Consider the following 16,678-nt stretch of genomic DNA (forward strand, 5'->3'; position numbering starts at 1 on the left):
ACATAAACTGCTACATAATTCATGAGGAAAGTGTCTCTTTAGAGAAAAATATTCTTCCTTTTAAATTTATGGATACGCATCTTCAATCCATGAAGTATAGTGTCAGAGAATATGCTCTTAATGTGGTTAGAGTGGAAGAGAGATGACTGGGGCTGCGAATGGTGGCTCAGAGTAATTATATAATGTGTGTTATTGCTTGAGGGAGGATGGTCTGTGTTTAAAAAATAAAAAAACTGAAAAGGAAAAGAAAGATGCCAGCATATTACAACTGAAGGTGACTGGTTTTTTATCTGATCCTGCTTGCTTCAGCTTGCTTTCTGGGGAAGCTGCTGGTTTCTTTCTTCTTCCTCCTTGATGAGTATCATAGATTTCCTGTGAAAGAAGAGTAAGTTACAAAGCTTTTTGTAGTCATTCTGTTAGGTTGTCTTCGCCAAGTTTCTTGTGGGCACAGCACCTTATAATTTGTTACTGTGGTCTTATAGAAATCTGGGTTTAATGGCTACTGTAATGTTTTACCTAAAAGTATAAACATTAGGATTACATGTAATTCGATGTACAGATTTTTTCTCCTAAAGTTATTTCCCAAGAGTTATAGTTTAGCTGGACATGGTGGCTCGTGCCTGTAATCCTAGCACTTTGGGAGGTCAAGGTGGGTGGATTGCTTGAGCCCAGGAGTTTGAGACCAGCTTGGGCACATGGTGAAACCTCGTCTCTACAAAAAATACAAAAATCAGCCAGGTGTGGTGGTATATCCCTATAGTCTCAGCTATTTGGGAGGCTGAGGTGGGAGGATCACTTGAGTCTGGGAAGTAGAGTTTGCAGTGAGCGGAGATTATGCCACTGCACTCTAGCCTAGGTGGCAGGTGAAACCCTGTCTCAAAAAGGAAAAAAAAAAAAAGAGTTGTAATTTGATGTTAAAGTGAAATATGATTCATGAATAATAAAGTAGGTAAAAATTAAATAATTAAAGTTGCTCTCTGGCAGGAGTACATTCAGTTTTTTCCCATGGATTTACCCATGTGTTATATAAAAACTTGCATACAAAGGAGATTCAGTTAATGTTCTTGTTCATCTAAAACTGTTTTGACTTCCTATGTCACGACCAATGAAATAAAAAGGATCATTGGGAACAATCATTTAGAGATTGGCTTCTTTCTGCCTTTGAACATTTTGAACATTGTCTGCATTTTACACTGCATTATAGATGCTAAAGGTTCATGGAGTTTTATAGATTCCTGAGGAAGCATCATCAGACATACAAATTGTGCCCAGGTGAGATGTCAGCAGACCTACAATCTCACTCTTTTTGAGACGGAGTCTCGCTGTGTTGTCCAGGCTGGAGTGCAGTGGCACAATCTCGGCTCACTCAACCTCCACCTCCTGGGTTCAACCGATTCTTGTGCCTCAGCTTCCTGAGTACCTGGGACTATAGGCATGTGCCACCACGCCTGGCTAATTTTTGTATTTTTAGTAGAGATGGGGTTTCACCATGTTGGCTAGGCTGGTCTCGAACTCCTGACCTCAGGTGATCTGCATGCCTCGGCCTCCCAAAGTGCTGGGGTTACATGCGTGAGCTTACCCCCGCCCCCACTGCCCAGCTGCTACATTCTTACTCTGTATCTGCCAGTCACACACCATGTGATTGTGAGCAAGTCGTTGTGTTTCTGTTTTTCATCTGTTCATGTTACAAGGTAACAAATCTTGTCCCCCTTATCTTTTTTTATTCTCACAATGAGTTTTTAAAACTTTTAGATACCGAATTATACTTGTGCAAGAGATCACTAAGTTTTAGAAGACATTAAAGTATAATTGGAAGTGGTGCTTGCATTCAAGAAATAAATATTTTGTTTCAGATTCTTAAGGTAAAATTTAGACCATGAAGATAATCCAGATGATACTGGTCGTTGGAAGCCCTGACTATTTGGAGGATCATACTAATTTCAGTGAAACTGATTACTTTTTAAAAAAGAAAAAAAAACCCTGCTTGTTATAAAAGGCAGTCATGAACTGTAAGGGCTACATGCTCTGCTGGAACATTAAGCATGACTGCTTTAAATCTCCTACTGCTAAGCAGCATTGGAAATGAATTGATGTAAACAGACCTGTGCATTCTTGTTCTTTATTGCTTTTAGATTGCACCATTTGAGGATTTTGGTAGATTTGGAGTGAGAAATACTGGTTATTATTAGGAGAAAATTATGTCTTAACATTTGAGAAAATTATTTCAAGTTCTTCTGAGTGGAGTTCTATATTCCACAGAAGCTGTGTTTTTCTGCTTTTGCTTTTGGGTCACTTGGATCCTCTTAATGGAATGGGGACGTTAAGGCAGTTAGTTATAAGGTGCGTGTCAAAAAAAACTAAGCCCACTAAAATTGTGCAGTTACCTAATGCCAGTTCTAACTACTTAAATGAGAATGGGATGGCTGACCTTCTCTATTTTTCTTAGTGTTTAAGAAATTATGTTTTTTTCGTGCCCCAGGAAATGTTAAATTTTAGACAAATTTTTTTTTCTTTAGAAACTTTCATTAAACTACAATGGTGTAATCTAATAAGAAAGTAAAGTTGTTGAGAGTTGAAAATCTGCAATGATTCTTTTTTAGTGCCTGCATAGAATTTGTGACTCCTTCCCTTCTCTAATCCTGCATTTTATAATGTCCATGAATAATATTTCTGAATATTGTCCTTATTAATTCTTTCTAACTTTCTTTTTCACACTTTCTTCCTGGATTTGCTGTTTCCTTCAGTCTCACCTCAAGGTCAGTATGCTTGCACTAAAACAAAGATTATGTGGTTGAGCATGGTTTGTGAACATTATCTTGAATTCTTATAGGAACTGAACGTATTTCAGGAGAGAGATGTCTGTCTAGGAATCTGGCTGTGAGTATAAAATGTCAAGAGTATTGGGTTTATCAGAAGAGTAGGTTCAGATTTTTGTGCTTTGAAAAGGTGGTGTGAGTAGTCAGAGAGCAAGAACCAGATGGCCAGGTTTTGACTGAGAGAGAAGTGGAGATGAAAAGAGCCATCAGAGGAAAGAGGAGGGGAAAACATTGCGTTAATTTAATTCAACATTCAATAGAGACATTCTGGCTATTAAACAGGGTAAATAAAGTGCAGCAAAAATGATGGAGGGAAAGTCACACCTGTCTATGGCTTTATAGAAGAAACCTTGAATTATTTACTGAGACAAACTTTCAGACACATACACACCCACATCCTTTAAATTTTGGTTTCATTTTTGTGATTCTGCTGGGTGGTGGAACCTAGTGATAACAAAACAACAACCATTACTGCTGTTTATATGTGCCAGAGGCACTGTAGCAGAACATACTTTGTTTCAGTTGATCTTAGCAACTATGAAGAGAGATTTATTATTTGGATTTTTTAGGTGAAAAAGCACAAGTGCAGAGACCATTAAGTAACTTGCCCATCTTCATTAGTAAGTAAATAGTAAGAGAAACAGCACAAAACAATCAAACCTGCATTTAAAAAGTTACTTATTTTGCATATGAGCCATGTCAATATAAAGTGTGAGGATTTTTGATAGGATTCAGAAATGAGCCTGTTAATATCATATGTGTTTTACTTAGCAGCTACCTAATAATAATAGTGGTTACGTGTGTGTGTATATGTGTGTGTGTGTGTGTGTGTGTGTGTATTTGCTGTTTATAAAAGCACTTCTTTGACTGTCAACAGCTAGCATATGGGTTACACTGGGATAAGTGTTAAAGAGTTAGCCTCCCAAAAAAGAAAACAAATTGAAAAAAAATTGTGACCTCCCCTATTTTGAGAAAGCTATATTCGTTACAGAAGAAATGTTACAGTGTTTGTCATAAAAATAGCAAACACAAATGCTGCATTTAAAAAATAGATTTTCCCATTTCTACATTTTCTCCACATATTGTAGTAAAACAGTATGAGTACCACTTAAGTAATTCCAATTATGACACAATCTGAAAGTAGTTGAGTTTTAGTAGAAAAATTTCAGAAGTGTTTTGCCTTGTGTTTCGAGAACTTTCATCTCTAACTGAAGCTTTAAGCTGACTCATATTTTAGTGGAAAGTTTTACCATTTGTCCCGTAGTTAGTCCTTTGCATGACTGGTTTTGCTCTCAGTCTCTCTAAATGAAACCCTGGGAAAAGCTTCAGAAGAATTTGACCGTGAAGCCATTGGTTTATACATAATTCACTGAGTTACAGGTTATATTATAATATTGTTAGCTGGTTTATTTTAGTTAACTTTTACCCAGCAGCAAATGCCATTAAATCATACTTATTTCTAAATAAGTTTATTTTCCAAGGAATACAAAAAAAATAGTCATTGTTTTTTCAGTGGCAAAGATCATCTTAGCTGCAGTATGCTAAGTTTCAAGTCTCTCTTCATTCCAGATTATGATTTAGTGCAGTATTTTTTTTCTAGATAGAAACATTTTACCATTTTAATTATGGTTTTGCCAAGTCCAGTTGAATAGGTCATAAAGAGAGTATAATTTATTACTGCTTTGATACTGGATTGTTTGGGTGACTTCATTATATGACCTTGGGCAAGATACTTAACCTTTCAGTGTTTATTTTAACCACTTGTTTTGTGTCAATAGTGATGCTTAGCTGTAGTATTTGTATTTTAGTGTCTCTACTAAACATTTCTATTTTGTAGAGGTTTATTTTTATTCCTCTCTTCTCCCTTGTCTTCTTCCCTTGCTCTCCTCTGTCTTCCTTTGCATTCAGTACAGAGTAGTGAGATTTTATTTAGAGTGATACTGACCAAAGACTCACATTTTCTATCTTCAGACATACACATCTTTTTATTTCCTGTTCAATGACATTAGCACCAGAGAATGAATACAAAGAAATTATTCCATGTATAGATGAAAATATATGATTTGGTTCAGAATTCTTCTTTTGGCTAACGGTCATTCAGAGGTGAGAGCTATAAATGTCATCTCTTTATTCTCATTAACACTTAGGTCTAAAATTGAGCTCGATATTATTAATATCTATGTTTTAATTATCAGTTACCATTGTAGACTTGTTTTTAAAACAAATGTTTGGAATGTGTGTGATAGTTCCTACCAACTTCATTAACCCATTTATGCCAGAGGTTGCACATTTTTTGTGTGGGTGAAAAATCAGATCTCCGTGATGACCTTGAGCAGCAGGATGTAAATAACTCCCACAAGCTTAGCGTTCCGATAATAGAACACTAGGCATAAATGGGTTAAGACCAGAGTCCCTGTGTTGTTAAAAGTTAAAATACTTTTCTACTTTGCCCAAAAAAAATCCCATTGTTATAGTCTCTTTTATATAGTTTGATGAAAACATTTCACATTGGTTTCTAAAATCTAACTTAAATAGTTATTTCTCTGATAACACACTTTAGAAAGATTTTTTACATTATTGTCTGGTTTCATTAAGAAAAAGCACTAGTTGCTAAAACCTTATAAGATATGTCACTCACAAAAATGGATGTAATTGTATTTTTGAAAGGGTTAGTTTCTTATTTTTTTAGCTACAGCTTTTTTTTTTTTTTTAATAGGCCCTAGAAAATTTCTGACCCCATAAAATCTATTTACAAGGAATTTGACTTATGGGCAAGAGTTGATAACCCAGGAGAATGATCTGTTGTTATTTGCATTTTTAGCTCCCACTTTTCATTCCTTTAGCTTTCTTAAGCAACTCTGTTGTTCAAGAGTGTACTTTATTTATTTTTCTTTCAAGTAATAGTGCCTAGTGGTTTTGTAATAGCCTGCACAAGCAAGTGTAGCATCTTCTCTGTTAAATGACATCTTTTGATGTAGTAGTGTACTCTTGAATAATTCGTTGGTAGGAAAAAACAATATGTGAATACAGACTTGTGCTGATCTTCCTAACTCTTTTACTGAAAATGATAGTTTATACTGTCATGCATTGATCAATGGTAAATGTTTTTCTAGATAGCGGTTGTAGATCACCACAAATTCTGTAAATGAGCTGAAGATGGCAAATTCAACAGAGAAGGGAAGAAAGAATATATTTAAAATTAGCCAAAATTTGAGTTTTTATAGAGTTGCCAGATTTAGCAAATAAAAATATGGATGCCCAATTAAATTTCATGTAAACCACAAATCATCTCTTAGTATGTCTTACAATAAATATTGGGCCATACTTACTCTGGCATCCACCCCCCATCTCAAAACCACAGAAACACGTCTAATTTCTAATTACAGTTTGACGCTGTTAAAAATGCTATCACATTCTTTATCTCACTTCAACTCATAACGACTGTATGAAGTGGATGACATTTTCCCATTCCACACATCAGAAAATTGAGTTTAGAGAGATTGGAGGATTTACTTAGGGTCATAGCTACTAAGTGTCAGAATCTAGGGTACAAATCTAGTTTGTCTGATTTCGAGTTTACCTCACACTTTCCTTTCCTCTGTATCAAGCTTGTCCAACCCACGGCCCACAGTCCAGCGTGCAGCTCAGGTCAGCTTTGAATGTGGCCCAACACAAATCTGTAAACTTTCTTTAAACATTATCAGCTTTTTTTGTATTTTTTTTAAGCTCATCAACTATTATTAGTGTTAGTGTATTTTATATGTGGGCCAAGACAATTCTTATTCTTCCAGTGTGGCCCAGGGAAGTGAAAAGATTAGACACCCTTGCTCTGTATCTTGTTCTGTTACGTTTTTGTGACATCTAGAGATGACATCTAGGTTATAATACATTTTTAAGTTTATGATTTTTAGATACTGGAGCAGGGGGTGGAGGGTTGGATTCCTGGTGTCATTTGTGTGCACAGTGCCCAGAGAAGCAGAAAGTGTGGTGTTGGAGTGGAAACTGCACGCAGCTCTTTCTCTTATTTGGCAGCTGTTGGCACTGGTGTTCCAGTTGTGTCTTCTTTTGATTATTGTACACTAAGGCTATATATATACAGTGCTTCTCAAACTTAAGTGTCATACAGATTGGATGGGAGCTTGTTAAAATACAGTTCTTATTTGATGGATTTGGTTGGGGCTTGAATTTTTCTACATTTCCAAAAGCTCGCAGTCGGTACTGATACTGTTGGTCTATTGCGCATGCTTTGACTCACAAGACTTTAGTGAATTAACGTTTTTGGAGTAGATTTTTCTCCTTTTTAAAAAAATTCACAAACATTTAACAATATCTCTGTTGATTTATTTATACTAACTCATATTTGAACTTGTTATAAAAACCGACCTTTCCTTGGGTTTAGGATATCAAGGTGACCGTTTGCCTCTGTTAAAGGACGCCTGAGGTTTTCTATTGGCATGGGTACAAGAGTCAGGTTGAAATATCAGGAGGTTAGAGCAAAAGCATTGTTTTCACTGGCACCTGTTGCCTTGTTACTTCAAATATAAAAAAACATATTGAGCAGTGGAACAAAGTGACAAGAAATTTAGGGTGAGGCAACTGGAGAAAAGAGTCACAAACTTCAGAACTGTTGAACTGGCTTCTTGGGTATGGCTTATGTTTTCACAGAAACCTTCCTTCCAACCTCCAGTTTCTGTTACCCATGTATGTGGCTTTAAGGTCTCAGAATTTGAGATTGTACTTGGGGAGAAACAGATGAGGAAATCAGTGGCGTTAACTGGCAGCTAGCAGACCTATAAGTGATTTGGTTTAATTGTGTACACATTGGGATTGCTCTGTCTTTAAGACGATCTTTTTAAGCTAGAGTGTTTATTCACTGTTGGCATTTTCTTTGTTGGTGAAGTTGGATTATTTTGTTTAACCTTCCAGCCCTTGTCTGGGTTGTCAGATGTTTGAGCATGATAGCAAAGATCGCAAAACTAGTTCTTTTTACAAGCAGATCTCATCTTTAAGGTATAGTGTAATGGGATTCAGAAACTTGACTTCTGTCATAGGCAGGAGGGAAATGTATGTTTAATTTTTCTTTACTTCGTGTTCCCTAATTAATATGGGATTATTATTTTTCTTTCTTTCTGGTGTGTTTGGGATAGTTGCTCTCAATGGCTACAAAAGACAGTTTTAACATTCTTTAGCTAGGGCTGGGCGTGGTGGCTCATGCCTGTAATCCCAGCATTTTGGGAGGCTGAGGTGGACGGATCACGAGGTCAAGAGATCAAGACCAGCCTGGCCAACATGGTGAAACCCCTTCTCTCCTAAAAAATACAAAAATTAGTTGGGTGTGGTGGTGTGCGCCTGTAGTCCCAGCTACTCAAGAAACTGAGGCAGGAGAATCTCTTGAACCTGGGAGGCGGAGGTTGCAATGAGCTGAGACTGTGCCATGCCTGGCAACAGAGTGAAACTCTGTCCCAAAAAAACAAACAAACAAAAATATTTAGCTAGCTGTTTGGCCTAGGTATTACAGATTTCTATGTTATTGTAAGTTTCTATATTAAAAAATCACTTAAGTATGTTACACAACTATTTTGAAAGTGTTAGTGAAAAATAATCCCCTTTAAATGCAATCTTTTAAATTGAGAATTTTTTTCTTTGAGACAGAGTTTCGCTCTTGTTGCCCAGGCTGGAGTGCAATGGTGCAGTCTTGGCTCACCACAACCTCTGCCTCCTGGGTTCAAGCGATTCTCTTGCCTTAGCCTCTGGAGTAGCTAGGATTGCAGGCACGTGCCCCCATGCCAGGCTAATTTTGTATTTTTAGTAGAGACCGAGTTTCTCTGTGTTGGTCAGGCTGGTCTCGAATTCCCGACCTCGGGTGCTCCACCTGCCTTGGCCTCGTAAAGTGCTGGAATTATAGGCGTGAGCCACCATGCCTGGCCTAAGTTGAGATGTTAAAAGGAAAGTTCTTTGCAGATGACTTTCCAAGAAAACTAGAAGGAACAATTGGCTTGGGGAAGTGATCGTAATGATATAGCTTGGATATAATCAGAACCTTTTTTCTGTTTTTTGAGATGGAGTTTCCGTTCTTGTCACCCAAGCTGGAGTGCAATGGCGCGATCTCAGCTCACTGCAACCTCCGCCTCCTGGGTTCAAGCGATTCTTTTGCCTCAGCCTCTCTAGTAGCTGGCATCACGCCTGGCTAATTGTTTTGTGTGTGTGTGTATTTTTAGTAGAGACAGGGTTTCATCATGTTGGCCAAGCTGGTCTCAAACTCCTAACCTCAGGTGATCCATCCTCCTCGGCCTCCCAAAGTGCTGGGATTACAGGTGTGAGCCTCTGCCCGGCCATAATCAGAAGTTTTATACAATGTATTGTGAGGGGAAAACTCACCACAGGCTATCTTTACCTTATTTAAAGGAGGTCAATTAAATATAAACCATAGCAGCTTGCTTATTGTCATGATTAGTTTACTGATGCAGCAGTAGAGGAAGCTGGCTCTTTCCTGCATTGCTGCAAAGGTATCTGATGCTTCCTCCTGTCCACTCTCATCATGTTTCCCTGTCGGCTTCTTCCGAATTCTGAGAAATCTGATTATATCACTTCCTTATATAAGTCCTATATACTTTGGGTAAGCTACAGATTCCTTGCTTAGCGTATGATTGTTTGGCTTTGCTTACCTTTAGCTTCCTTTTTCTCTACTCTCTCCTCCAACTTTAAGCTATAGTCATTCTGAACCGTGAGGTTTTCCCCAGGATAACACATTCTCCTTTTCCTCAGGTTTTTGTTCATACTTCTTCTCTGCCTAGTACTGGATCAGCTGCCTAGTAACTGGACTTAATCCCTTAGGAAAGATATTGGTTCTCCGGGAAGCCTTTCCTGATCGTCACCGCCACCCCCACCTCCAGACTAGCTTAGGTCTCTTTCATGTCCACTCTAACAGCACTTATTATATACTGTATTTCCTTAGATGCCTGGGAGGTATTTGAGAACACGAACAATTTCTATTCATGAAATTGTTGCAGGAATTTTTCTTAGTTCAGCTAAAGACAGGGTCCTTGTCACACGACCACGAAAATGTAGGCTTGCAGACGATTCGAACGTTGAGTAGGATAGGGTTTTATTGGGTGAAAAGGAAAAGGGGGAAACAGGGACTCTCTTTAGGCCAGATTCCTTGCTAGAGTGCTTCTCGCCTTGCAGATTGAATCCCAGGTTACACCGATGAAAAGGAAGGGCCAGGCTTCTCCCTGCTGCACAAGGTGCCGGTTTCTGTGGCTCCATCCCAGGGTGTGCTCCTCCCAGTGCACCACTGGCTGGAGTTTCTCTGGGGACCCCTTCCTACCTGGCTCTCTCAAAATTACATCCTCAGTGTTTGATATATAATAGTAGTATTTAATGAAATATTTGTCTGTTTAATGAGTAGTGAATATGTAAAAAACTTAGCAGGCTGTCAAAGCTTAGATAAATGTAGATCCTCTTACATCCCAGAGTCTGTTTTCTCCTGGGCAATGCCTAAAGCGTATTTTTTAGTTGTCTAGTAATCCTGATTCTACCCTTTGTGAGGTTAGTCTTCTTCACCTTTACTTGTAAGCTAGCGTTTAGTTCAGTTTTCTGACTTACCAGTAGTTTTTTTGTAGATGTAAAATTATTTCCTTACTGTTTCTGCCTAAATCCTTTAGCTTCCATTTTGACTATTCACATAAAGAGGGAAAAAAAAAAAAACCAAAAAACCCATAGTGTCTTGCATTTATATAGTACCTAGTAGCTTACAGTGCACTTTCACATTCACCATCTAATGTGAGTGAAGAGAGAAATTCTATGGAAGAACTAAACTCATCCGGTCATACTCATCATTTCAAGTGGAAAGAAAGTGGTAGCTTTTAAAAGGAAAAGTGCGCAGAAACACTGTTTTAGAGTTGAAGCTTGCTTTCAGAGGAGTTGAGTTTTAAGGCCGGGTGCGGTGGCTCACGCCTGTAATCCCTGCACTTTGGGAGATTGAGGTGGGCGGATCACTCAAGCTCAGGAGTTTGAGACCAGCAGGGCCAACGTGGTGAAACCCCACCTCTACAAAAAATACAGAAACTACCTGGTTGTGGTGGTGGGCACCTGTGGTCCTAGCTACTCGGGAGGCTGAGGCAGGAGAATCTCATGAACCTAGGAGGTGGAGATTGCAGTGAGCCTAGATCGCTGCCACTGCACTCCACCCCAGGCGACACAGCAAGACTGCATCTCAAAAAAAAAAAAAGAAAATTGCCAGGCACAGTGGTGCATGCCTGTAATCCCAGCTCCTCAGGAGGCAGACACACAAGAGTCGCTTGAACCCAGGAGGCCGGAGGTTGCAGTGAGCTGAGATCGCTGCCCCTGCACTCCACCCTAGGTGACAGAGCGAGACTCCATCTCAAAAAAAAAAACAAACACCAAAAAAAAATAGTTGGGTGTGGTAGTGCACGCCTGTAGTCCCAGCTGCTCGGGAGGCTGAGGCACAAGAATCGGTTGAACCCAGAAGGTGGAGCTTGCAGTGAGCCAAGATCACGCCACTGCACTCCAGCCTGGGTGACAGAGTGAGACTCCGTCTCCAAAAAAAAAAAAGGCCGGGCGCGGTGGCTCAAGCCTGTAATCCCAGCACTTTGGGAGGCCGAGGCGGGCGGATCACGAGGTCAGGAGATCGAGACCATCCTGGCTGACACGGTGAAACCCCGTCTCTACTAAAAAATACAAAAAAAACTAGCCGGGCGAGGTGGCGGGCGCCTGTAGTCCCAGCTACTGGGGAGGCTGAGGCAGGAGAATTGCGTGAACCCGGGAGGCGGAGCCTGCAGTGAGCTGAGATCCGGCCACTACACTCCAGCCTGGGTGGCAGAGCGAGACTCCGTCTCAAAAAAAAAAAAAAAAAAAAAAAAAAAAAAAAAAAAAGGAAAAGTTGAGTTTTTAAAAAAGGAAATGAATCCATATGAGAATGCCAGGGTACTTACATCATTGGATATGCTTCTCTTCTGGAAAGAAGAAAGACATTGAAAGATGCAGTGTCCTAAGAACAGAGGAATGCATGCAGTTAACCATGGTAGTGGAATCCTGGTAAGGTAACAACTGTGTGGAGCAGTGGGTTTCTGCCTTCTGATTTATTTTATGTACTGTGGACGCCATCTTCATTTAATATTTGGTGTCAGAGATCTCCCAGATAAACAATATTTGCTCATAATTTCTGTAGTAGAGAGGTTAAAAGTATCACAGTTACAGTCAGACAGACCTGAGTTTAAGTACTAGTTCTAGGATGTTTAAAACTGATTTGGGGTAAGGATTAAATTTTATTGAAGGTTTGCTCTTTTCATTTGTAATGTGGAGTTAATAAAACCTTATAAAGACATTTTGAATAAGATGATAAATATGCTATAATAACCATTAAGGTGCTTGGTATATGATAAGTACTTATAAGGGTTATTATAGTATTATATTTAGCATAGTGCTAGAGTTAGATATAAACATGTAACACATAACTTCAATAGTATCCTCCTTCCCTCCACTCCCCCACCCCCCACCTCCCCTCAAAGAGTGAAGAAGAAGCATATTCCATGTTTCTTTGGATCTTAATGTGTGGGCAAATTTAGGTATTTAAATTTCTATATTAATATATAAAACAGATACGTATGTATGTGTGTGTATACACACACACACACACACATATATTTGGAGTAGGGAGAAAAAGGATATGTTAGTAACCTCTTGCAGTGTGCCAAATCTTACACTAAGCATTTTTCATGCATTATTTTATTTACTTCTCACAATTCTTTGATAGATGGGCATTATTCCCATGTCATCCATAAAAAAGATAAGAACACTCTGAAGCTTAGAGAGGCTAAAGATCATAATGAGTAGTGAACCAGTATTTAACCTAGAGCTCTTTAGCCCTTCAAACTTCTGCTTTTAACCACTCTACCATTGTATTCCTGTTAGGGGTCCTCACATCCCTTGGGAGACCTTGAACATATTCTGAGATTTGCAAGTTACCATGTAAATTTTATGATTTTGCATTTTCATTTCAATGACAATAAAAAAGTTTATATACATATTCTGGATCACCTGGCTGAATAGCTTACAATGAAATACTGTATATAGTTTCATTGATATTTATGGATATCATCTCACTGTCTTCAGGTATTACTGTTGTAATTGTCATGGGCCAATGAGAAAAGAACAGTGGTGGGCCTAATCCATACTGTTGCTTTTTCACCCAGCAGAGTTCAAATGATGCCATACCGTACTTGTAAGCAGCAAACTTTTTTAAAAAGTAACCTGACAAAATTTCTGAGACAGTTGGATCATCTTATGGCTCACAAGAAAACAACTTGGACCGTAGTCATAAGTACCATGAGTGTACTGTGGGCAGCATTTAACAGCGTGTTCAGTTAATACTGGTACTTTGCATTATGTCTTTTAGTTTGAATTGCATTTAATTTGGGAACTCTAGATATAATATTTGCATTTTTTTACAGTATTACAATTTATCAGTGGATCTAGAAAATATTTTCTTTTACAATTATACTATATTATACTATAATCTGGATACAGACCCTTTAGCTCATGGAGATGAAGGAATTAGTTCTGTTTAGGGGAGTCCTGGAAAGCTTTTGCCAAAGCTTAAACTGCTATTTAAGCTTCTTCTTGCAGAATGAGTGCATGTATGCTCTTATGCTCAGCAAAAACAGGGGAAGGGAAAGGGTAAGGATATTAAGACATCTGAAAAGGCAAAAAAAAAAAAAAAAATCTATTCCTCATGCTTACTGCATGAGGGAATATTAAAAATACAGGTGATTGTTAAAGACCTTTGGTGCTAATTAAGGGAATATGGGTTTTATTACGTAGTTAGTATGAATCCAAAAAAAGCAAAAAGTATGGGAATATAAACAACTTTTATAATTCAATTGTGTGCATATGGAATCTTTGTAAATTAAGTCATGTTTTACATAAAATCAGAATCTTATTGGTTAAAGACTATTTGGAAATAGTATGTAAATGTTTTTGTATGAAAATAAATTGTCCCCAAATTTTCAGATTTATGTTCTTTTTTTTGGCCTCCCCCTCTCCTTCCTTCCTTTCCGTTCATCCCTTTTTCCTTCTTTTCCTCTAGGCTCATACTTTAAAACTTGTAACTTTATTCTTCTCTCTCATCTCACTGGGATACTTTAGTGATTAATAGTCTTCTACCCAATTGATTTATTGATTTTTATTGTATTTTAACTAATGTTTATTGAGAAAACTACGCATGAGATTTTCTGATAGCTAGTATTTATTTGCACAGAAAAAGGTGTTATTATTTACTTAATAGATCTGCTTTTATTAATGATTTTATTTATGCCTTGATTTCCCACAGTTAGCCTCCAGCTGTTACTTCTATATTATGCGTGTTAGAGTGAAATGTCCAAGTTAAATTAGTTTTTAAGCTGAGCCCTGTGAAATTACCAGCTGGAGAAGTATGGGTGGCATATTACTCCTGCGTATACATTTTCATATGTTATTGGTGCAGTGTGATTAAACTGTAGCATTCACAACTTTCATCATTGACACAGCCTTGGCGGGGGCGGTGGGGAGCGGGAGTGCGTGGAATGATATCTACAAAAACACTTTTCGGTTGGGAAGAGTGAAACAAGATAACAGGAAATAAAAGGCCATATTGTCTGTTCAGACTGGTACATTACTTTTCCAAAGTCACGGGGCTAGCAACTGCTATATGTCTGACTTCTACCAAGAAGGGTTGGATCCCTGGTTGATCCTGTGAGGCCTGAGGCATATAAACAAGAAACATGAAAGGGAGAGGAAAATTAAATGAAGTAGGAGTGTTGGAGAATAATAATACAATCAAGGGAGAAAATAATAGAAGTAGAGGAAGAGGCTATATACACTTATTTCTCTTACTATGAACATTTTACTCAGAAGTGTAAGGTTGCATGTCCTGTTTTATGCGGTGATGAAAAATTATGATAATGCTTAACATAAATGGATGCTTTGCCCCATAAAAGTGCTCAGCGCCTTCCTCTGTCATCATGAGTTAATCAGCAAGAGGTCCAGAGATGAGCAACATAAAAGTGTTCCCTCCTCCTCTTTTCAAACAGTGAACAAAGTTGACAATATATTTATTCTGTCATAAATCCAAAAAGCCAAGACTGCGTTCTAAGGCAGGGGTTTTCTTTGGTTTTCTATTTCTCAACCACACCTTCAAATTTCTTGGCACAGCACAGCCACAGCATTGTGTCATATCCTTGGTCTGTTTTATCAGACGGTATAAATTGATTCCGACTATACCAGCAGTACTAGATCCTTACCTTTACACAGTTTGGGAAATGGACAATGACTGTTTTAGAAAAGCAGCTCTATAAATTGTGCTCTGGTGTGTGAGAGGAGGTCCTCTGCTTTGCTTTTCCTCTAGTCTGCTGCCGTTCCTAGACAGTGTCATTTGTCTGATTTGGGGCATTGTGTAGCTGTTCTGGGTAGAGTAAACCTTCCTGTAAATGTGGAATGGATTGTTACCCGCCAGAATTCTCCACCTTGGAATGGTGATGCTGAAAGATACAGTTCAGCTCTGGCTGACACCTCCTGTCTTCCCAGGTCACTTACTTTCGTCTCCACTCCGGTTATTCCATCTGATTAGGACCTTGAAATAACAACGTACTACTTTTCTTGTTTGTTTTGAACCTCGTGTGGCCTCACGCTTCCTTCCTTACCTGGGTCAGATTTCATGGTCCAGCACTGTAATCACTCCCTTCTAAATCCCCTTGACTTGCTTTTCTCTTCTGTTGCTTGCAAACCTCAATCCTAATTTAAAGCAAATGTCTTCCTACACTGCCTCTGCCCTGAGCAGCTGCATATCACCGGGCAAGAAGAGTCACAAAGCTTTGTGGACTGGTCTCACATTGAATTTATGGTCACAGATCTCAAACTGCTCCTAATTCTGCAGGCAGTCCTAATAAAGAGGACTATTAGATTTGATTTCCCATCCTCAGAGGTGACCGTATCATTGTCTTCTCTTATCAAATCTGCAAATCCTTCCCCTCCACTCAAAGTTTCTGGCTTCACTTGATATAACTTTGAGAAAATTAAAATAACTGGATGCTACCCAGTGTGTCTCCCGGTCATTAAATCTACCAGCCTACTTGCATCTATACCTGTATCCTTTGCCTGAGTAGTGCCACTATTCCTAAATTCACCTCTGCCACCTTTTCTCTTAATCCTGTCCCAGTTCCCCAACCTAAAGATGGTTTTCCCTCATTATCCTTCTCCCTCCTTCATTTTCAAATTTTTGCTTTCTCCTGGTTCGCAAGTGTACTAACCTGTTTTTAGAGTTCCACTTAACATCTTTAAAAAAAAATCCTTCTTGATGTGATGTCTTATTCTAGTTGCCACCCTGTTTCTCTCTTTCCCTTCTCAGCAAATCTTGTTTAAAAAATTGACTGTAGTTGCTATCTGCCTTTCCTTACCTTTCTTCAAGTTTAATCAGGCTTCTATTTTTAGTGCTCCTACGAAACTGCTGTTGTCGAGTTATCGTTAATATCCATGTCACCAAATACAAAATCACTTCCATGACCTCATCTTAACTTTACCTTTCAGCGTCATACCACGCACTTCCTTCCTTGAAACACTATTTTCTTCGGGTGTCTCTGATACCAGTGTCTCCTTATTTTCTCCCTCTTTCAGCTGTCATTCCTTTTGTGGTGGTTCTGATTCTACCACTTTCCTCTAGACCTCTAAAAGGCTCCACTCTCAGTCCTATTCTCATATATACATACATACATATATTCTCATACTTCTTTTCTTTTTTTTGAGATGGAGTCTCACTCTGTCGCCTAGGCTGGAGGATAATGGTGCCATCTCAGCTCACTGCAACTTCT

The 16,678-nt window shown here is 38.7% G+C and overlaps 1 protein-coding gene across 20 annotated transcripts in view; it reads left to right on the top strand.

Moving 5' to 3' along the window:
• ERC1 (ELKS/RAB6-interacting/CAST family member 1) overlaps positions 1-16,678 on the top strand; it is a 503,040-nt gene that overhangs the window by 169,565 nt on the left and 316,797 nt on the right. For 10 of the 20 annotated variants that reach the window (XR_012419846.1, XR_012419850.1, XR_012419851.1 and 7 more), the window contains one exon: positions 2,745-2,756. The exons of the other annotated variants lie outside the window; for them this stretch is intronic. Coding sequence is in view for 5 of the 10 variants with exons in the window: in XM_045366369.3 (XP_045222304.2) it covers positions 2,745-2,756 (12 nt within the window). In the remaining 5 variants the exon portion in view is untranslated. The remainder of the gene's footprint in view (positions 1-2,744; positions 2,757-16,678) is intronic. 20 annotated transcript variants of the gene reach the window in all.

The sequence above is a fragment of the Macaca fascicularis genome, chromosome 11 (assembly GCF_037993035.2).
Source record: "Macaca fascicularis isolate 582-1 chromosome 11, T2T-MFA8v1.1".
Lineage (NCBI taxonomy): Eukaryota > Metazoa > Chordata > Mammalia > Primates > Cercopithecidae > Macaca > Macaca fascicularis.